Genomic DNA, 22,562 nt, shown 5'->3' on the forward strand with positions numbered 1-22,562 from the left:
GGTGGGCTGCGGAGGTGCGCCAAGCCACCGGCGGGCCGGCAGGGCGCGGCGGGGCGCCGCCTGCACCCCGCAACAAAGGGCCGGAGCAGGAGGTGAGCGGCGGGGGCGGCGCCGGGGCTCGAACCTGCGGCCCGGGGCGCTGGGCGTGGCGGGGGGCGTGGCTATGCAAACGACGCCCCCCGCGGCGGGCCCGAACGGGGCCCAGTGGGCGCCGGGCCCCGCCCGGTGCTGCCCCGCCCCGCCCGGCGCTCACGGGCCGGGGCCGCGGCGGCAGTCGCGGCCGAGAGATGGCGGGGGGCCGCGGGACCCCGGCGCGGCGCTGAGCCCCGCCGCGCTCCTCAGCGCCCCTCCGCCGCCGGGACCCCGCCGAGGTAAGAGCGGCTGCGGGCGGCAGAGCGGATGCCCAGCGCGGGGAGCGCCCCGGGAAAACTTTGCGGCGCTCGGAACTCGCGCGTGTGGGTCCCCCCCGCCGCAAGTTGCCGATGAGGCGGGCAGGTGGGGCTTGGGCTGCTGCCGGCGGTGCGGTGCTGGGATCCCGTCCCCGAGCTGGCGGCGGCGCGGGGTGCGCTGGGGACCCCCGCTCCTCGCCTCGCAGCGGGGTTATACCGCGGTGGGGGGACCCTGCCGGTGCCCCTGCTCCCGGGAGCCCCGGCTTGGGCAGGCGCGCCCCGGTCCCGCTCGGGGCGGAGGGGCTGTCGCAGCGGACGGGGGCTGTAGGTAGCTCCCGGGAAATGGGGGTTGCGGCAGGGCTGGGCGGCGAGCGGGTGCTCAGGGAGGGGGTGCCGGAGGACACCCACACGCCCGAGAACGGCCGGCACCCTGGAGCAGGCTGCCGGAGCCCGGCCCGGTGGGACGGCGAGCCCCGGCAGGACCGGCTCGGGCTGCGCGGAGCACGGTCGGGCGGGGGGCGCAGGGGACAGCCGTCGCTCCCTGGGGACAGGCCAGGCGTACCAGAGCGCAAAGTTGTGCAAAGTTATTTCCCGGGTGCGCGGGGCCGCGCTGGACATTTAGCGTTATTGTATTATGTTATGTTATTTTTTTATCCCTATTTTTCCCCCTTCCCACTGATGGCACCGCGCGCCGTGGCCGGAGGTGGGCCAGGTTTCCCTCCCTCTGCCTATCCTGCCTCTATTGCTTTTCCCTCCCAAAATGTTTCCTGCTCTCTCCCGAGGCCACAGGGAGCAGGCGTGCGGGCAGCCCTATCCCCGAGTCCTCCCGGGGTACTCCCGAGGCATCCCCTCAGCCCTCTTTGGGGTTTCGATCCCCAAAAGGAGCCCCTGTTCCAGACGAGAAAATCTTTCTCTAATTGCTTGGGCTCGGCGGCGCTGGGTTTAACAGCATGGGGAAGGGGGCATAAAGCCGAGTGGGATTTTGATCTTCCTGCGGCAGCACAAGCAATGGCCAAACTTTAATTGCTAAAAACCCCTCCAAGCCCAGACAGCCTGGGGGCTGGAGGGCAGGAATGTGGCCGCTCTCCCCTGGAGTTCTCAGTTTCCCCGGAGTGCAGATGACCCTGGAAATGGAGATTTCCTGGCCAAGGTGCACTCCAGTGGCCCGTTTCCCTTTTTGCTTCCTTGGAATTTGCCTTTCCCAGCCGGGTGTGGGTGCCCCCCACTCACCGCCGGCCCTTTCCCCTCTCCTCGCCCTGCGCTTGCTGCGCTCCCCTCCTCTCCCTCTTTTCCTTTGTTTGCCATCTCGCTCCCAGTCTCTGACGCGTACGCCGCTCCATCCAAATGCAATAGTAGGATTTGCCAGAATTATTTCCTAAAGCTGCCGGGGAGAGGGGGGAGGTTTGGATGGTGGGGAGGGGGGGGGGGTATTTAACTGCAACCAACTGGAGTTTTGGCTGGTGGAGGAATTGGGGGTGCAGGCTGTCCCGGCCTGGCGCTGATGGGAAGGGCAGAGCCTGGGAATGGGTAGGAGAAGGGGGAAGGCAGCCTGAAAAGGGACCGAATACCAGTACAATGGAGCAGAGCTGGGTGTGCTCAGGGGCAGAGGAGCAAATTGAAATATTTACTGACCCCAAAGGCAAGAAGGAGGAAAAAAATACGCAGTGCCAGGGAGCAGCAGTGCCACCACACTCGGGGTCTTACCCTGCTGCTGGTGACAGTGCTGCTGCCCTTGTCCTGCCCAGGGCTGGGGCTGGCCGTGTGGGTGCTGTGCACTGCAGGAGGGGCCAGCCAGACCACCGGGTGGGGTGCAGGATTACCCTCCTCGCAGCTCAGCATCTCTCTCCGGGGTACCCCAAAGGGTTCCCACCATCTGTTCCGCTTTTTTGGGTGTGCCTGTCCCCCATGGGGCTATGTGGTGGCAGCTGGCAAAGCTCTGGTGGGCATGGCTTCCTGGGGGTGTCACAGTGGGGGCCCCTACTCCCACAGAGCTGGCCCCCTTTGGCTGGGCTGCCTGGACACTCCCCACATGCCTGAGCCCACCCGGCTACCGTGGCACAGTGCATCCCACCCAGCCGTGCAGCTCCCTGGGGACATGAGGGGCTTCCCACCGCAGGCCTCCTCCCAAATCCTGCTGACATGCCCTGGAGACCCCCAGGAGGGTGCTGCCTCAGAGAGGGGCCTGACCCAGGGGCCGGTGCCCCCGGAGGGGCAGTGGGGTGCACGGGGGGCTGCTGTGCGCCGTGCCGTGCCGGGGTGCGTGTGTGGCTTGCTGGAGGCAGCTTGGCGGACTCCGCTCAGTGCTGGAGCCCCAGGGAGTCCAGCTGCCTGGCACACAGGCAGGGCTTTTTTTTTTTTCCCTCTTCTTTTTCTTCCTCTTTTATTTATGAAAAAAAAATTCTTTTTTTTTTTTTTTTTTTTTTTTTGTACGTTCTTGGAATAATGAAGTCCAGATTTCCTTCATGTTGGAAAGATTTGATCCCAGCTCTGTTTGCTGTGGCTTTGCTGGGGGCTGGGAGGAGAGGTGGGGAGGCAAGGGTTGGGAGCTGGACCCCTTTGGCTGGTGGGGCAGGGGGAGCCAGCCCACTGGGGGGCTGGAGATGCTGCAGCTGATGGGGGTGTGAGGAGGGATGGAGGGATGCTCCTCACCTGGCCAAAGCTCTCCAGCTGGGGTGGAGGAGGGTGCTGCAGCGGCTCTCAGCGCGCTTGCCTCGCCCTACGTTCTCATTAGAGAGGTGAGGCTGTGGCCCCCGATTTGTGCCCCCCACCCCCAGTCTGTGGAGCAGATTTCAGCCTCCCAGGGCTGGCTTACAGTCCTGCCCGGAGGATGCTGCGTGCCAGCGGGCAGTGGAGAGCGGGATGTGGGGCTTGTACCCCCAGGGGTGGTGGGTGCAGTGAACTGACATCCCTCCCCCTGTGCCCTCCTTGGCAGGCTCGGCTCCCGCAGGCTCCCCTCGCTCTCAGCGCCCGGCGCGTGCCCACCATGCCCGTGGTCGGTGTCCTCCTCTGGGCCACCCTGCTGACTCTGGGCTGGCGGGCTGCCCATCCCAAGGACCACGGCTTCGCCACCCCCAGGGTGCAGCTCTCCTTCAAAGGTAAGAGTCTGGCTGTTGGACTGGTGGTGGGGGTGGGACCCCAAGATGGAGGAAACCATGGGCACCCTCAGTACAGGCTCCTTTTCCTCTTCCTCCTCCTCGCTCGGGGGGCATCAGCAATCTGCACCCTCAGAAATCTCCATGGGGATCCATATCCAGGTGTGGCTGAACTCCCAGTCTGTACCAGCACATGCAGGATTGGGAGCTGGTAGCCTGCCTGGTCCCCCCAGTACGCTCCCTTTGGTGGGTGGGTGGCTCCCTCCATCTGGCAAAGCCGGGTGCTGAGGTGCAGGAAGCCCCCCCAGCAGCACCCCGATTCCAGACAGCAGCTTGACGCCACCCCGACCCCCCCAGCTGGTATTAACGCCTGGGAGCTGGCAGGGAGCCGGGAGAGGCAGGAGGGGAGGGTGCTGGGTGGGGGGAAGGGGCTTAACCCTTTCATACCGGGGCTGCTTAGCCCACCCAGCCACTGTAGGAGCTGGTGGGGGGACCCCTGGGTCAACTTCGGGGTGCACATTGATGGAGGGGTTTGTCTTGAGCTGCTGTTTTGAGGTTGCTGAGCAGGGCAGGCTGGGGCTGAGGCAGGTCCCAGGGCTGCAAACCTTGAGGAGCAGAACGGAAATTGTTCCTGCTGGGGGCTTGCCTGCTTGGATGTGTGTCAGGAGGTGACAGACGTGAGGAGTCTCATGTCTGCCTCCCCCTGAGGTCCGTGGGAGAGCTGTGCCTGTGCTGCCTGTGCCCCTCCTTTGCTGTGCCTTTGCCCTCTGGCCACCTACCGTACCTGCACACCCAAAATGTGGTGGCAGAATTGATGGTGAGCACAGCAGAGCCAGGCAGGATGGACCGGGGGCTGACGGCAAACACGGTGAAGCAGCAATAGCCATGGGTGTTACAGGCTGGTCTTGACAGAAAAAATGGCTGGTATGAAGAGTCTGGGGACAAGTCCAGGCTGGAAAGCAGTGAGCAAGTTTCTCCCCAGAGGCAGGCGCCACTTTCCTCTCCAAACAGCGTTTTTGGAGGGTTTTGGGGGCTGCTGGGGCACTTTAACTGCTGTACAGATGCTTTCCCACCTTGGCTTAAAACAGCTTTTTCTCACAGCTGTGGGGAGGGGAAGGTCCAGCAAAGTCTTAGCTGGACCTGGTGCCCACCACCTCAGTGTGCTTCAGGAGTGAGATTAATTCCAGATAGGCATGGTTAAGCTTGCTATGCCACAGGTTAGGAACTGGCTTGGGTTGGTGTTTTTTTGGCCCCAGCTGGTTGGAGCAATGGTTGCTAGCTGTGTTCAGGATCTCCAGTCCTTCTCCCTCCTGTCTGAGGTGGTCTGGGGTCTCCCTGCCCTGGCTGCCTAGAGGGGGAATTTGTGGTGGGAGAGGGGCTGGTTTGCATTGGCACATGGAGAAGAAGTGCCAATGGTGTGCTGGATCCAAGCACATTGAATTTGGGAAGGGTGCCCCTCTCCTCTTTCCTGCCTGTACTCTGACAAGGGTGGCAGTGGGGGAGAATTTTTCCAGGGTCTTCCTCGAGGGCTAGCTGGGAGCCACACACCAAACTGCTGGTGAGCAGCTTCCTGAGTTGATCATCTGCATGCAGCCATAGAACCAGGAGATACAGGGTGACAGAGGCACTTCGTGGATGGTCCAACCCCCTCTCTTGCCTGGAAAGGCAGGGATGATACCCAAGTGCCTGGCCCCAAATCTCCCAGTGCAGCTGCAGACAGTGGGGTTGGGTGTGGTGGGGCTGGGCTGGGGGACGCTGCTGTGACAATTTTGGCTGGGCTCTGCTGTCAGGGGTGGCTGTGGTGCCACAGGGGACCGGGTGGCCATTTGTGCAGTCAGAGCTGCTGAGGTTGGGGTGTGGGTCTCTCCCAAAGCATCCCTCTGGCTGAAGCATCCCAATGGCAGGGTGGGATGGAGGTGGCCTTGTGGCCAGGGCGCTGGGGAAGGAGGCACCATGTCCCCAAGAGTGTGCCCCGGCGCCTTGCCGGGGCGGCTGTGCTGCCTGGAGCCCTGCCAGCTGCGGGAGCGTCTCTGGGTTTGTTTGCCTTCGCTTGTTATCGCGCACCAGAGGTTTGTCGCAGCTCCCCGGGGCCTGCGTCATCCTCCTCGGAGCCCCGGCGTCTCTGAGTGCATTAAAAAAAATACATCTATGAAACACTGGAGTGATAGGAAGGGGGTGGGGACTGCACTCCCGTGCCCTGCTGCGGGGTGACGGGCTGGGCAGGGTCAGTCCTCCCCCCAGCCTGTCACCCCTGAGGTCTCTTTACGTCTGTCCTCCTCTCAAGGCTTTCCTGTCCGAGTGCCGGCAGGAGGAAGGTGACCAGCATGGAAAGAACAGTGCTGGGAGCGGCTCCGGCACAGCTCCCTTTTGCCAACAGTTCTTCCCAGATCCCAGCCCAGTGCTGGCCAGAAATAGGGTGGATATTTTTAATCATCTCCGTGCTAACAATTCGCTCGCTCCCCACACTGCTGTACACATCCTGCGGCCCCCTCTGCTCTGGGCCTTCCTCTGGGCTGGGGGCTGAGGCATCACAGAGGCTGGCCCATTCCCCACCAGGATGCAGGAGGTGATGATGATGATGATGGTGATTCATCCCTCCGTGTCCTGCTCCCTGTCCAGCGTGGGAAAAGCGTGCGGGAAGGAAGGGTGGGCTCTTGCCCCGCATCACAGCGGGAAGCCCTCGAGGTCAGGGCACTCGGGGGGTTTCCAAACGGGAGCTGCTCCCCCAGCGAGGGAACAGCCCTGCTGGCACCTCTCGGAAAAGCGGTGGCTGAGGTCCAGCCAGGGGCAGCCCTGGCGGGGAGGGGTGGGGTGAGAGGCAGGGCAGTTCCTGCGGGGGAAAAAAGTTACATAAAAAATAATGAATTGAGAACGGAGTCTCCTCTGGGCTCTCCTGCCAGCCCCCTGCATGGCCTGCCTCCTGCCTGCCTCGTGCCTCAGTTTCCCCTCCCACCCTGCTGGCATCTCTGCCGGTGGCCAGGAGATCCCAGTACGCTTGATCCGGGCCAGGGGGTGGCAGATGGCTGGAGAGGAGCCCGGACAGGGGACCATGTCCCAGGCGCCCTCCTAAGCTGCTGCAGCTGTGGGCACTGCTTGGTGACAGCAGAATGGGATAAACAGGGCGGTGTGAGCAGGGCCAAGGGCTTAGGGACAGCCAGTGCTGGGAACACTGGCACTGTTGGTCCCCACCCTGGCGGGAGTGCCCCATGCTTCCCCTCAGACCCCGTAAAGGTCATGGGGATGCCACACTCCCCTTTCCCCCATGCCCTAAGGGGCGGGGACATGGGACTGAACCCTGTGACCCCTAAGAGGATTTCCTTGGCTGGGACAGTGGGGGGCTGCGGCAGGGCCCCTCCACCCGCTGGGACCGGCTGCTGCTGGGGCTGAGCTCCCTGGCTCCGGCTGCAAAGCTCCATAAGCTCCTTAAACCCTCCCCCCCCAAAAAACCTTGTGCAATTTCAGCCCCCCAAGCCTGTATCTAATAAGCTAGTTATCCCTCAAATTAACAATGCTCCTTATGGAACAGCACGGCCCTTCCTGGGGTTCTGGCATGGGTGTTCTCTCCACTCCCGTGCTGCTTGGGCACAGAGCAAAGGGCCTGGAGCAGCCGCAGTTTCCACCCGGCACCGTGCCCTCCCCTCAGGGCCTGCGGAAAGAAATAATGTCCAAACATTAAACAAAAAAACCCAAAGAGCAGTGGGTTGGGGCACCTCGGCTCAGCATTTTGCTTTTGGGATGATTAAAGTCTGCTTTTTCTGAAGCCAAGCTCTTTCCTGAAGGGGATTTCATGCTGCTGGAGCATCCCCCGACCCAGCCAAGAGTCAGGTCACCACTCCAGAGTGATGCTTGGTGGAGACGGGGTCCCTTCTGCCAGCACCACTCGCTGGGGCACATCCACACACCGGCACTTGGGGCAGGCTGGCCCGGGGATGAATCAGCGGTTTCCGCTGAAAAATGTGGATTTTCCTTTTTTTTATGATTTTTTTTTCAATTGTTCTTTGGCTTGCGCCCAAGCAGCCGGGCTGCGGTGGCTGCGGGGAGCACCCGGCCGGCACCTCTCTGATCCCGAGGGGTTTGACCTGGGCGGCTGCAGCACCTGTCCTCTGGCACGGAGCGATGCTCCGGGGGGCTGGGGATGATCGGGGGTGGGAGGCAGCAAGCGGGAGCAGGAGTCATTTCATCTCCCAAGCCCCTGCAAGGCAGCTTCGGTTTCCTCCCACCTGTGAATCGGTTAAATGGGAAAAGAGCTTGGCTGGGGGCCACGGAAACTCTCTTATTACATGTAATTAGCTTAATTACATCATAAATAACCCATCAAGGGGTAGCGGAGTGACGCTCAAACAAATAAGCAATTCTGCTTTCATCGGACGACCCACCCAGCTCTTTGATCAGCCCCAATAACAACAAATGCTTTAACCACGAGAGGGGACACATCCAGCTCCCTATCCCTCTCCTGGCATCGCTCCCCATCCTGCCCCTCTGACGCGTACCCAAAAAGCTGCATCTCAAATTTCAAGGAGGGAAAAAAATTAGTAGGGAACAAAATTAAAATTTGGGACACGCTTCTAAAATTGTGGGATAAAACGCTGCAGGATGGAGATGGGATTTATCCCTGCTGTGCCAGGCTCCCTTGGGATCAGTGCTGGGCTTCTCCATCGGCATTTAAAGTGAATTCATTCTTCCCCGTGCAAAGAAAGGGCTCCCGAAAGGCGCTGGCTCCGCCAGCCGGGCGGGGGGTGGGGGGGTAGGGGGGCGGGAGTGCGGTTATTGAATATAAACACGCCGTGTAATTTACATGCTAATTATGTTGAATGCGCTACAAGCCCATAATTAGAATCTAATTAGGTGAGAGCGCCTGTAATTGGTTTTGGGGAATGCAGTGATGGTGCACCTGGGGAGGTGACCCGCTCGGGTCGTAATGGCATTAACTCTTCGTGCTGGTGCCCTGGTGATGTTTGGGGGGCTCAGGGAGGATTTGGGGGGCTGGGGTGGAATAAGGAGTCCTTCGGGGTGCTCGGTTTATCGAGAACCCCCAAAATTCCCCTTTTGCTTCGGAGATCAACACTGGTCTCCGTGCCAGTGGGTGATGAATAGGGACGCTGTGCCCGATGGGGGCCAGTGGTGACAGGAGCAATGGTGGGCAGCTGCCGGAGCTGGGAATGCAGCCCGAGATTGGCATGGCAGGGGAATTTGGCTTTGCAGAGCATGCAGTGGGGCGGTGTGCCGCGGGCAGAGCAGCGCATCGCGCCTTGCTGCCAGCCTCGGGCTCCTGCCGCCGGCATCACCCGAGGGCACGGGGTAATTACAGCTCAGCGCCCCAGGACACGGCACGATTGCGGGCAGGCGAGTCCCGCGGGGCTCGGTGGGCGCTCCGCGGAATGGTGGGACGGTCCCCGGGGAGGCCACCCTGGCTGTGATGCTAGCGGCTCCTGGCTCCGGTGCTCGGCAATTAAAACGGGATTAGGCTCCCGGCCAGCCGGGGAAGCTCTGCTGGTGCCTGGATTGGCAATGGCGAGGCAGGAGGGAATGTGCTCGTTGGGGCGCATCGGCTAATGAGCCACTGCTCCAGCCTGGCCGGGCCCCTGCCCCACCCCATCCCCGGGGACACCCCACGGCTGCTGAGGCGGGTTGGGGAGCACAGTGACACTGGGGGATTAGGCAGTGCGATGGAGGTTTGGGAGGTCAGAGGTTGTGGCAGGGTCTTGCCCGCGCTGCCATTGTCTTTGGAGAGGGCGTCACGGGGCAGCGGGTCCATCACCGCCCTGCCCTGGGAGTGCCCCTCTGATCACTGGGCTGTGGGGGGCTGAATGGAGCCCCCAGTGGGGGGCCAAGGCCCTTTGTGCTGCTGGTTCTGTCCCCTGCTAAGCCCTGGAGACGCCCATCCTGATGGGTGTGGGATATTTGCGCGTGACTGACATGGAGCCCTCCACCACCAAGTGTCTTGGTGCTCCAGGGTCCCGGAGCTGTTGGTGCTGGGCAGGGATGACAGATGAGCGGCTGTCCTGGCACGGGTGCTCCTGTCCAGTTTAATTGCTTTTCCCTGCTCCAGGTGTCTCTGTCCTGAGTGGGAAGCATGGATGTACAGTTCCATCATTGGCAGCTGAGGATGAGCTCTTCTGCTCTGTGTCACTCACTGCCAGAGCCACCCTGCCCTTTCCTGCTCCCAAGCTCTGGTCCCCACCAACACCAGCATCATTTGGAGGGAGGCACCAGCACACACACACCGAGTGTGGGGCACGCACCTGTACACACACAGTGTATGGGCAAATGGGGCAGCTTCAGGACACAGGACAGGCAGGGACAGCCCCAACGTGCCATGGCACAGTCAGGAACTGCTACAGGACAGGCTGGGGACGCCATGGGTGGCGTGTGAGCCAGCAACAGGGAGCATCTGGAGCCCAGATGGGCTAGGCAGGAGGAGGAGCCTGCCGTGGGTGGGTGGGTGAGCAGCTCCCTGGCCCCCCATCCTTGGCACGGTTCCACTGCACCTCTGCCATGGCCTTCCCGCCTGCAGCCCAAATTCCAGCCCCTGCACATCCCACTGTGCTCATCCTGGCCGTCCAGCCCTGGCAGAGAGGCAGGCCCCAAGCAGGGGGAGGTTCATTGCACATCCCATGGCACTGTTTCCCAGCTCTGACAGGTTCCCACACTGTGTGTGTGCACTGCCTCACTGCCACGGCTGAGCAGGTCCAGCACCTGCACACTGCGGGGCTGGGGGGCACTGCTGCCAGCCCTGGGACAGAGGGGGTGCCCTGGATGGGAGGGGACCCTGGGGACACCTGTGGGACATTGCAGTCCCTTGTGCAGCCGGGAGGTCAGGGAGATCTGCAGGCACTTGGCCTCCCGCTGGGAATGGCAGCTGGCTGCTGGAGCCCTGCCCGGTGCTGCCTGGAAGCCAGTCTGATGCTTCCTGACACTGACCTGTGGAACCCTGCTCTACTCCTCCCCAGGAAGGGAGGTCCCTAGAGCTGCTCCCAGTGCCTGCACAGGGCACCCCTACATGGAGAGACAAAATCCACAGGGTGAGGGTGCTCAGTGTATTGTGGATGTGGCATCCCATGGCTCTTGGTGGCACCTGATGGTTGGTTTTGGCATCCAGAGAGGGAGACACCTTTTTAAAGAGTGGCATCTCCAAAGGGATTGGCTCCAGAGGCTGATGGCATCACGTATAGGTGGCATCCAATGGCTGTTGACAGCATCCTAAGAGAGCAGCACCTCTGAAAGGAAACATATGGGGAAGATGATGTCCCAGGGGATGGCATCTGATGGCTTGCAGTGGTGTCCAGAGGGGTGGCATCCAAGGCAGATGTCATCCCATGGAGGTGGCATTGATATTTAGGGTGGTATCCAAAGGGGTGACACCTTCAGGGGGAGTGGCACTTCCAAGGAGTGGCATCTCCCAAGAGGTGGCCTCCAGGACAGATTGTATCTTTTGGGGGCAGGGTGCTCAGTCTTACTCGTGCCCTGGCCCCTGCTGCGTGGTTCTTGGCACTGGCCCACATCATCTGCAGCACTTCTGCCTTCCATCTGGCTGCCTTATTGCACTTGTGAATATTCATGACCCTCATTATCCTCTTTCACTCCTTGCTCCCACACTTAGGCTAAAAATAACTTTCCAAGGGGGGATGGGGTGTGCGGGGTGGGTGGGAAGCTCATCACCTCCCCTGGAGCTGGTTCCTTGGGGTCCCAGCTCTCCCATCCTGGTGCCAGAGGCTTGGCTGGAACATGTGGTCACAGTGCAGGAGTGGGATGATGCTGGAAATTCTGGGAGCCGTGGTCTCTGGGCTAGGGTGGCAGAGAGTCCTGGCCTCCTGCTCCATCTCAGTGGCAGCCTCCACTCCCTGAAGTGGGCTGCTGGATCTCCTGAGCCCAGGTTCTGATGAATTCTCTTCTGGCTGCTCTTGTTTGTCCCAACTGGCCATGAGCACTTCTGTCATTGTCCCTTGTCCCGCATAGAGGTGGCAGTATCATGGTGCTCATGGAGTGGACAGTGGGCACCTCTTCTCATGGGGTGTGCTCCAGCTGGTCCCAGGCTTGGGCTCAGGGATGACCCTGGCAAAGATGGAGGTCCCTGGGGTACCGACACCTTCTCCTTTCCCCTGTAGAGCTGAAGGCGACGGGCACAGCACACTTCTTCAACTTCCTCCTCAACTCCAGTGACTACCGCATCCTGCTGAAGGACGAGGACCACGACCGCATGTACGTGGGCAGCAAGGACTACGTGCTGTCGCTGGACCTGCACGACATCAACCGCGAGCCCCTCATCGTAAGCTGCCAGAGCAGGGCAGGGGAGCAGGGGGAAGGGCGTAATTGGGCACCTTGAGTGCCCTCTGGATGCCAGGGCAAGAGCTCAGTGGGTGTAACTGGTGCTGGTGGGGAAGTGGTGAGGCTAGGTGAGAGTCCTGGTCTCCCCTGGATTGGTGTTTCCATAGATCCATTGGCCTGCGTCCCAGCAGAGGATCGAAGAGTGCATCCTGTCAGGCAAGAACAGCAATGTGAGTAACCACTCAACCCCCTTGTGGTAGTGGAGTGGGGCTGGTGCCTGGCACTGAAGGGTGATTCATGTCCCTGTATCCTGCTCTGGAAAAGCCATCCCCTAGCATGTACAGCTGTGTTGAGATGGGGTGGTGCTTCAGGGGGTTGCAGTGTGCTGTCACCCATTCTGTTCCAGGCAGGTCCTGGAGGGCTTTCTGGCAAGTAGAAGGCCAAGCTCCCCATGCTGCTTGCTCCTACCAGCCAGGGCTGGGCTCTCCAGTTTGCAGGCTTGTGGCCCATGCCACCCCTGGTCCATGCTGTCCCATGCCACGTGCCATCCAATGGCCTGTTTCACCCCATGCCCATGCCAACATATCCCCACCACAATCTACAGCCCCCGTGCTTGGGTTGATGTGTTCTGCTCTGCTTCCCAGGGGGAATGTGGCAACTTCATCCGCCTGATCCAGCCCTGGAACCGGACTCACCTCTACGTGTGCGGCACCGGCGCCTACAACCCCATCTGTGCCTTCGTCAACCGCGGGCGCAAAGCCCAGGTGAGGGGCGGGAGGGACAGGGTGCTGAGCTGGAGTCTGGCACATCCACCAGGACACTGCAGAGGGGTGGGTGCTTGGCTCAGCTCTGCTGGCTGCTGGGGGAGGTTGGGGGCTGCAGGTTGTGGGCAAGGGCAGATTGGGGGCAACTGTGGCTAACAGTGTTGTGCTGCTGAGCGGGGCCAAGCCATCTCCACAGACCAAGGACTTCTCTTCACGCTGGAACTTCAGCTTCCACACAACGTGCCCTCCCACCCTGCTGGCTGCAGCCACTGCTGGATCTCCACGGGGACAAGGGACATGTCAACCCAGCTTCCCACTTGCTGCCAGGCTGCTGATCCCCTCACAGTAGATTCCAAGGATGCCAGCACCACTGCTGCACGGAAGAACCGTGCATGGATTGTGCCATTGCCTGTGGCTGTGTCAGGAACATCTCTGGATGGATGTCACCCAGCACCAAGGACCACAACGTGCAGTCAGAGGGTGGCATCAAAGCTGCATGCCACCAGGCAGGATGTGTGGCAGACAGAGGAGCCTTTTTAGGACAGCCTTGGGAGGGGGCCAGTTTCTTCAGGTAGCAGCTGGAGTATCCCAGGGGTCCCAAGCTCTGTGAGGTGTCTGTCCCCTTCAAACTGGAGTGACAGGTCCCAGGCTGTGTCTTCTCCTGAGGTTGGAGAGAGAGTCACCTGCCGAAACTGAGGGAGGATCACGGCGCTGGATGTGAAGGATGGGCATCTGCCTCAGAGCCCTCGAGCCTGGCATAGGCACTGAGAGATGTGGATAGTGCTCAGACCATTCCTGATTGGGATTGGATTGGGACTGAACTGGGGAGTCACATCATATAAGAACCTAGGGTGCTGGTGCAGTCCAGGATAGTACTAGTTGTCCAGCAGAATCACTGGCAGTGTGGAAATGTTCCAGTGACCTCATGGTGCTAATAACTGTGGTGCTGAGGCATTGCTCATCACACAGGAGGAACAAGGTGGCAGGTGCCATTTTTGAGCCCCCAGGTCTAAGCCCAGCCTGGCTGGCTGTGGGCAGCCATCTCTCCACTCCTACCCCATGCTAGGGTACCCCAGTTCTGTGGGAGAGAGTAGGATCCATCCTTGAGAAAGTCCTGCTGGACCATCAAGGAGCCCAGGGGGAGAAGTGCTGCTGCTCAATGGGCCTCCATCAGCCCAGCTCTTTGGGTCCCGTGCTCACCCCTGCCCTGGGGGATCCTTGCCCTGCCGGTGCTAACTCTGTGCCCTGCTCCTTTTCCCCAGGGGTTTCCGTCGAGCCAGCCGGGAGGCCGGGAAAGCAGATCCACCGCCAGCCCCCTCAGCCCGAGACCAGCACAGAGCAAGGTGGGAACCGCTCTGGGAGCCCGCCGCAGCGCCCACCTGTGCAGGGCACCCAGGGCTGTGGGCTCCTCCATCCCACTGGCATGTTTCTGTCCCCGGGCTGGGCACCTGTGGGCACCCCGCCATCCATCCCTCCCCTCCCAGCACAGCACCTCCCGGCCACCGGCCTGGCGTCGGCTTTCCTTCTCACTAACTCCTTCTCCTGGTCCATGTAGGATCCCCCCGGGGGGGACACTGTCAGGGATGGTGGCTCTCCACCCACCGCTGGCTTTGCCTGACTCCAGGCTTTCTGTCCCTTGGAAGTGGGACTATGTGTTGGCAGAGCCACAGGGCTTGGGATGATTCAGAGGAGGATGCCCAAGTGATGTGCAGATGTTTGGGTAGGGCCTACAGAAACATTACTGAGCAGCTGCTCACCTTGCCCCAAGAGGGGCTTGTGTCATCCTGGCAGGCAAGTACACTCAGAGTGGTGACAGTATCTCTGGCTTCTGGGAACACCCCTGTGTGCAGGCCACCCTGACAGTGTCACCCCCGGGCCTCTCCCCTCTGGACTAACATGGGTCAGTGCATGGGCTGGGGAGCATGGGGGACATGGGCACCCCAGTGCAGCCTGGGGCTCCCCCAGCCCCTCGGGTGGTCGAGGGCAAAGGGTGATGCTTGGCAGTGAGCATCTCCCCAGCTGCAGGCAGCTCTTGCTTCTAATTCCTCAGCTGGGAAAATGTCACTGCCATTTTAGCCCCATCAGGTCACCCCAGTTTCTCTCTCCCTGCTGGGGAGAGGGTGTGTGTCCTAGCAGGAGCTCCCTGGGGCCTGCCAGCATGTGCTTCCTGGCAGCTCTGGTGCATTTCAATGTGTGTTAGCCAGACAGCAGCTCCGGCACCATAACGGCTTCTGTGTTGCCTGACCAGGAGGGTGAGATGATGCAGCCAGTGCTAGGACTGTGCTGGAAAGAGAGAGAGAGGTTGTCCATGTGAGGCATTTGCCCACTTCAGAGTGAGGCCAGAATTGGGCAGAGGCATTTGTGATGGTGATGGTGACACAGATTGCACAGTGCAGTGATGGAGATGGTGAAACATGGCTGTGCCCATCTCTGGGCTTGGGTGTCCCAGGAGGAGCTGGTGTGAGCAAACCCTCCAGTGGAGATGCTCATGGTGAGATCCCAGCCCCTCACCCCCTCTTGTTCTTCCCAGAGCCAGGGTTCCACCAGGACCCCGCTGGCTTCTCCTTTCACCATGTCTGTCACCAAAGTCAGGGCACAGGGCTGGTGGGCATCTGTCCCATTTGGTTTCTTAAGGTCCGTCCCATGCCCAGGCTCCCCATGGATACTCTGTGCTGCTAATTTGTCTCAGCTGAATATGGTCCCTATGCCAGGGTGAGGAGTGACTTGTCTGGGCCAGCCTGCCCCTGTGTGCCCCCAGCCAGCACTGGCAGAGGATTTTGAATGTGCCCCCAGAGGCAGTGTGGATCTTCCTCTTGGCTGGGAATGTGTGATGGTGCCAGGGATGACCATGGGGAAGACAGAAGTGACAGCAGGGAGGCGTCCCATGGAGCAGGCACAGCATCTCACCGTGTGAAGAAAAGCACTGGGAAATGGCCCCTGGTGAGAGAAGTACAGTGGGTCCAGCAGCCGAGCTGTGCCGAGCTGTGCTGCAGGCCAAACCCTGCCTGCTGAAGCTGCTGGAACTGTGTGACCCCCCTTGCTGGGCAAGCGGAGATGTGCAGCACAGCCAGCTGGAGTGAAGAGGCAGAGCAGGACATTTTCCCAGATGGATGGGGATGGATGCCGTGCTTCAGCCTGATGGCTCAATCAAGTCTCCAAGTGGTGGAGGGCATGGAGAAACAGCCAGCATTTTTGAAGGAGTCACTCACAGGAGCTTCAGCTTCTCAGGAAACCTGCAGACCTGTTGTGTGGTCCATCCACATCTGTCCTCGCTGCTGTGCACCATCCTGGAGGAGGCTCCTCTCCTGGTGGGCTTTGGGAGCTGTCACATGAATGGAGGGGTGAAAGTCTAACCAGCTGCTCTATTTGCTTCCTTCTCCAGGATTATATTTTCTACTTGGAGCCAGACAAGCTGGAGTCGGGCAAGGGGAAGTGTTCCTATGACCCCAAAGTAGACACTGTCTCTGCATTAATAAGTGAGTCCTGTGGCTCCCTGGTGCCAGTGCTTCCTGTGCTAGGCAGAGGGAATATGCAGGCAGGATGGCACAACTGCTCCCACCAGGAGCAGGATTCCTGCTCTGCCACCCCTGCCTGCTTCAGCTGGCCAGACACCTGACCCAGCAGAGGTGGGGATTGTGGTTACAGACCAGTGCCAACCTCTCTGAGATGGTCACAAGCAGCAATGGCTCTTGGTTGCCTGGTGGCTACCAGCCAGTTCTGAGGCTGGTGGTTGAAGAAGGTGGGTGGATGAGATAAGATGGGGATTCCTGGCTGACCTCTGCCCTCTGCAGATGAAGAGCTTTATGCTGGCGTCTACATCGACTTCATGGGCACGGACGCAGCCATCTTCCGCACCATGGGCAAGCAGACAGCCATGAGGACAGACCAGTACAACTCCCGCTGGCTCAATGGTGAGTGCAGGTGGCCCAGGTGCCTGGGGGACCTCATGGCTCCAGCCCTAGAGATGAGACCTGTCATGTGGTCCTGCATCCTCCTGCCAGAGCAGAGACAGCCAGCGTGGGTGGATGGATGGATGGATGGATGGATGGATGGATGGATGGATGGATGGATGGATGGATGGATGGATGGATGGGTGGATGGATGGATGGATGGGCCTAATGATGGATGGATGAATGGATGGGCAAGATGGATTGATGGATTGATGGATGGATGGATGGATGGATGGATGGATGGATGGATGGATGGATGGATGGATGGGTGGATGGATGGGTGGATGGGCTGATGATGGATGGATGGATGATGGATGATGGAGGAATTGATCATAGATGGATGGATGGGTGTGAAGACAGAAGAGCAGGGATAGCTGTTGGGGCAGTGACAGACATGCCTGGAGCTTTGCTGGGCAGTGGGAGCAGACTGGTGAGAGATGGGGCTGGCTCTGGCAGTGTCAGTGCATGGGTTTCTGCAGCGCTGAGATGTCAACCGTGTCGCCTGCAGTCAGTGACCCTGAACGCTCATTGTGCCCCGGAGCACCCCTGCCTGCGGGGCAGCAGCTGAGTAAACAGAGCAGAGCAAATGGGATGATCCTGCTGGGCCGGGGAGCCTGCGGGGTGGTAACCTGAAGAGGAGGAGCTGTCAGCACTGGCTGGGCACTGGCTGATGGATGGCAGGGAGAAGCTTCCTGAGAAGCTTCCATGCTGTGTGGTTCCTTCCTGGGGGGAAGACTGGTTCCCACCACTTTGCTTGTAGAGTTGATGTATCTGTTCAACTGTGGACCTCAGGAATGCTCCCAGGTTCCCCTGTGATGGTTCAAGCCTCTCCTGGTGTACTAAAATCACAAGAAGCACCCAGTTCCTCAGATGTAGCTCTCACCCTGTGATCACAGCAGTGCTTTTCCAAGAGTGGGGTGATGCTGCAGCAGAGGGGGGCTCAGCGTCCTGCTGTAGCATGGAGCAGGAGTGCCACTGGGCTGATGGTGCCATGCTGTGTTGTGCCGTTCCAGACCCAGCCTTTGTCCGTGCCCAGCTCATCCCAGACAGCAGCGAGAGGAATGATGACAAGCTCTACTTTTTCTTCCGAGAGAAGTCAGCTGATGCCCCGCTGAGTCCTGGGGTCTATTCCCGCATCGGGCGCATCTGCCTGGTAGGTGTTGCGGGGGGCAGGCAGGGAAGGGGGTGGGGGGACAGGCAGGGCTGAGCACAGGGGTCTCACTGTTGCAGAATGATGATGGCGGCCACTGCTGCCTGGTGAACAAGTGGAGCACCTTCCTGAAGGCACGGCTCGTCTGCTCCGTGCCGGGACCCGATGGAATTGAAACGCACTTCGATGAGCTCCGTGAGTGTGCGAGGAGAGGGATGGGAGCCTTCTCTACCCCTGCAGGCTTGGGGGGCACCCTGGGCAGAGCTGGGGACATCCCTGCTGCTCCCTGCCTCTTGCTCTTCCTTGGGTAGCTGCTCTGCCTGTACCTTGGTGTCCCTGCCCACCTTCCCTGTGGTGATACCTCCATCTTTCTGTCCCAAGAGGACGTCTTCATCCAGCAGACTCAGGACACCAAGAACCCGGTTATCTACGCCGTGTTCTCTGCTTCAGGGTGAGTGCTGACCCTCCTGGCAAAGTGCAGGAGAGGAGGGGGTCTCAGCTGGGTGAGTGTCCTGGCAATGCCATGACAAAGGGTGGCAGCAGATCCTTCCCCCCAGGTCGGTCTTCAAAGGCTCTGCTGTGTGTGTCTACTCGATGGCTGACATCCGCATGGTCTTCAACGGGCCCTTTGCCCACAAGGAGGGACCCAACTACCAGTGGATGCCCTACACAGGAAAGATGCCCTATCCCCGTCCGGGCACTGTGAGTACCCCCGGGCACTGCAGGGAGATGAGCCAGTGCCTGCCAGGCAGCTGCACCCTCAGACCCGTGCTCGGGTACCAGCTCACCGAGCTCTGGTGACGTTTGTGCCGCAGTGCCCTGGGGGGACCTTCACCCCCTCCATGAAATCCACCAAGGACTACCCCGACGAGGTGATCAACTTCATGCGCGCGCACCCGCTGATGTACCACGCCGTGTACCCCACGCACCGCCAGCCGCTGGTGGTGCGCACCAACGTCAACTACCGCTTCACCACCGTGGCCGTGGACCAGGTGGACGCGGCGGACGGGCGCTATGAGGTGCTTTTCCTGGGCACAGGTACCCACGCCGCGCACCGCGGGGAACGCAGCATGCTCGGCGCGGCCCCGCAGGGCACGGGCACCACCAGGGCTGGCCAGAGCACGGTGCCCTGCGCTGCTAGAGCGGGGTGAGGGGCTGGGGCTGCCTGCCCCCCTGAGATCCCTGCCCCTCCTCAGGGCTCCACGCCGTTCTTTCCCTGTCCGATGCCACCTCACAGACCCTGCTGTCCTGCCTCGTGCTTCCCATAGGCCAACTCCTATCCCTGAAGCCAGTGATCTGGCATGGTATTTCCCATCCTAGGGATTCTACCGTGCAGCTTAGTCCCCCACCTATCCTGTTCCGGGGGCCTCATCATCGAGCCTTATCCTTTCCTGATCCTAGCACCCATCCAATGTGCTTCCTATTGCCCCTGCTAAGCCCGTCACCATTCAGCCCTGTGCCTTTCATGCCCAGTTGCCCATCCCAGAGGCACCGACATCCAGCCCTGTCCTTCCCAGACCTCAGTGCCCATCCTGAGGGCACTATCATCCAGGCCCGGGCTTCCCCTGCTCTTAATATGCATACAGAACCCTCATGATACATCCTGGTCCTCCTTTTGCCCTGGTGCCTGTCCCCATGCCGCTCTGGGCAGTCTCTAGACACAGGTGGTTACCTGAGCAGGCACACTCCACCCCAGACATAGCTGCTTGCTACAGCAGGAGAGAGATGGGGCTGGGCCTGGGGGATCTTCCCACAGCCCCAAGCAGGGACCCCCTTCACAGACAGGGAGGGCATGGGTGCCCAGGGGTAGCACTGAGCACCTGGGCACTATGATGTCTTGCAGATCGGGGCACTGTGCAGAAGGTCATTGTGCTCCCCCGGGATGACATGGAGACAGAGGAGCTCATGCTGGAGGAGATTGAAGTGTTCAAGGTACGGGCTGGCATGTCCTCCATCATCTGCTGAGTGTTCTTGACCCAGCCAACCAACCCTTTGGGATACCAGCCAGCCCCTTGAGATATCAGTCACTCCTTGGGACACCAGCCACCTTTTGGCCAGCTCTGGAGGGACTCCAGGCTTTGGTCCTCCTGCCTGCTACCCTCACATCTTCCCGTGTGCTCTGCCTGCTCCAGCTGTGCCTGTGGGGGGGTCTGGGGTGCCCACCCCAGGGCTGTAGCATCAGTCCAAGCAATCATCCATCCATCTTTTTCATTCCTACTCTTGTCCAGGTGCCAGCACCCATCAAGACGATGACCATCTCCTCCAAGAGGGTGAGTCACAGCACATGGCAGGGTCCTGGGTGCGCAGATCCCATCCCAGGCCCAGCTGTGGCATTGCCCAACATCACCACAGCACCGGAGCAGGAGGTTCACAAGGGCCCTAATGCAGTGGGGATGAGGTGGTATCTCACCCTGTCCTCTTTGTCCCCAACAGCAACAGCTGTACGTGTCCTCGGCGGTGGGCGTGACGCACCTGGCGCTGCACCGCTGTGACGTGTACGGAGAAGCCTGTGCTGACTGCTGCCTGGCCCGGGACCCCTACTGCGCCTGGGACGGCAGCGCCTGCACCCGCTACTCCGCCTCCTCCAAGAGGTACAGGGGTGCCAGGGAGGGGGTCGGGGAGGGACCCCCTGCCACGGGCTCCCCCTCTCACCTCCCACCTCCCCGCAGGCGGAGCCGGCGGCAGGACGTGCGGCACGGCAACCCCATCCGGCAGTGCCGCGGCTACAACTCCAACGGTGAGGGGGGTCTGGGGCAGAGCCTGGCAGCACGGCAGCTGGGAGGGGAGGCTGGGGGCACAGGGCTGGAGCTGGGGACATGGGGACACTTGGTTTTGTGGGTGGTTGTATGGGAGGATCCATGGATGCATGTGTGGGTGGATGAGTGGGTAGTTATTAGAGAGGAAGATGAATATAGATGAGTGGATGCATTGGGGATGAGAGCAATCAGAGAGGAATGGGTTAGTTCATGGATGGGTGAATTGGATGGATGAGTGGATATGTTGGGGAGGAGATTGAACAGATTTGAATGGGTGGATCTAGAGGGATGAATGCATGGGTGGATGAATGGCCACCCACCCTTGGAGACAGAGTGGGCAGGAGAGAAGTGCAGTGAGAAGGGGATGACCTGGCTGCCTATGGCCCCCCTGCAGCTAACAAGAACACAGTGGAGGCCGTGCAGTACGGCGTGGAGGGCAGCACAGCCTTCCTGGAGTGCCAGCCCCGCTCGCCCCAGGCCAGCATCAAGTGGCTGCTGCAGAAGGACAACAGCGACCGGCGGAAAGAGGTATGGCAGGGCTGCGCCGGGGGCGCCGGGGGTGCCGGTGCAGCGGCTGAGCCGTGTCCCTGTGTCCCTGTGTCCCCAGCTGCGGGTGGAGGGCCGGGTGCTGCGCACGGAGCAGGGCTTGCTGCTGCGCGCCCTGCAGCTCAGCGACAGCGGCCTCTACTCCTGCACCGCCACCGAGAACAACTTCAAGCACACGGTGAGCAAGGTGCAGCTCCGCGTGCTCAGCAGCCGCGCCGTCCACGCCGTGCTGGTCCAGGCAGAGACGCCCCTCGGCCTGCCGGGTGCCCCCACGCCCCGCTACCAGGACCTGCTGCAGCTCCTCAGCCAGCCCGAAATGGGACTCCTGGACCAGTACTGCCAGGGCTACTGGCGGCACACGGCCGCCAGCCCCCCCCAGCCGCTGGCTGGCCTCAAAACCAAGGAGCAGCAGGACCAGAAGAAGCCTCGGAACCGCCGGAATCACCAGCCAGAGACCTATGAGCATACATGAAACCATCATCAGGGACTTTGCTAGCACAGTGGTCTATTTTTCCCCCTTTTAATATTAAAAATATCTATAAATAAATAAATATATATATATATATACACATCCACGCACACACACACACAGACACACGTGCTTCCACCTCCCACGGGAGGTGATATTTATTTGTAGGCTGTACATAGTCACTGGGGTGGTGCTACCCCCTCCTCCCAGCCCCAGGGAGGAGCAAGGACCCCTGAGGTGACTGCAGCCACCATTCCCCCCTGCCAAGGACCCCCAGATCCTGTTGTGTAGGGACCACGGGTCGCCACAGCCACTCTCCCCCGCAGCTGGGGCATGGCACCCTGCTGGGGATGGATGTTCTGGTGTGGGAGGGGATGGTGCCCTGGGGAGGAGTGGGGGTGAGGCAGGGGAGGCAGTGCCAGATGAGGGCTGCCCACTGCAAGTGGGGCATGGCCATGGTAGCTTCATGCCTTGGTTTCCCCACAGTAAGGTTATGGAGGAGCAAGTGCTTTCTGTGGGGAAGTTGTAGACTACCAGGCAAGCTGAGGAGGAGAGGGTACGTGGCTCTGTCCCCTCCTTGGGGGCTTGGCAGGGGTGAGATGGGACCCCAAGGTAGGACTGAGATGTTCAGGCAATGATAGGGGCTTGGCCCCAGGGTCTTTAAATGGAGAAGGGAAGAAGAAGGGGCCATGCTGGTGTAAAACCTCGAGCAGCTGCTGGTGCTTGGTGACAGTGGCACCCAGAGGTGTTAGCCCATCAGCCCATCAGCTACCCTATTGGGGCACCCCGGTGGCTGTGGAGGGTTGTAAATAGTTGTATGTGGGAAACAGGGGTGACCAGGGCTCAGTAAGTGTCCCCTGCTGCAGCTAGGGGCACTCCCAAATAAACACTGGCTTTGGGACACACATGGGCGCCTGCGTGTGCTCTGTAGGGGATGGAGCTGACCCCCACCACCTAATCCTGAGCCCTGCCAGGGCACACAGGGCTGCCCCTGGGGGACCAGGACAGGGGGAATGGGGAGGTGACAGTAGTGGATGGTGCTGCTGGGTGTTGGGGTACACTGGGCTGGGCTGGGCATCAGCACTGCATGTTGCTGGAGGCACTGAGAACACTCAGAGTCAGTACTGGGGGCACTGAGGAAAGTACTGGAGGCACTAGGACATGGTACTGGGAGCATGGAG

General features: G+C 60.6%; 1 protein-coding gene across 3 annotated transcripts; it reads left to right on the forward strand.

The window, feature by feature from the left end:
- Positions 1 to 204: 204 nt before the first annotated feature.
- On the forward strand, positions 205 to 22,286 carry SEMA3F (semaphorin 3F). Of its 3 annotated transcripts, XM_079316843.1 has the most exons (19): positions 205 to 371; positions 3,322 to 3,484; positions 11,587 to 11,747; positions 11,914 to 11,976; positions 12,391 to 12,510; positions 13,773 to 13,853; positions 15,893 to 15,986; positions 16,302 to 16,421; positions 17,474 to 17,613; positions 17,691 to 17,805; positions 17,992 to 18,061; positions 18,168 to 18,312; positions 18,426 to 18,648; positions 19,454 to 19,542; positions 19,839 to 19,880; positions 20,044 to 20,201; positions 20,280 to 20,347; positions 20,761 to 20,894; positions 20,974 to 22,286. In XM_079316843.1, the coding sequence occupies exons 2-19, from the start codon at positions 3,373 to 3,375 to the stop codon at positions 21,382 to 21,384; spliced, it is 2,346 nt and encodes a 781-aa protein (XP_079172969.1). In that variant the 5' UTR covers positions 205 to 371; positions 3,322 to 3,372; the 3' UTR covers positions 21,385 to 22,286. The 3 variants fall into 3 exon arrangements, with proteins under 3 accessions (XP_079172969.1, XP_079172971.1, XP_079172970.1); XM_079316845.1 differs by lacking the exon at positions 3,322 to 3,484; XM_079316844.1 differs by lacking the exon at positions 13,773 to 13,853 and having other exon boundaries at positions 206 to 371.
- Positions 22,287 to 22,562: the final 276 nt, after the last annotated feature.

Source organism: Erithacus rubecula (assembly GCF_903797595.1).
Source record: "Erithacus rubecula genome assembly, chromosome: 13".
In the NCBI taxonomy this organism is placed as follows: Eukaryota; Metazoa; Chordata; class Aves; order Passeriformes; family Muscicapidae; genus Erithacus; species Erithacus rubecula.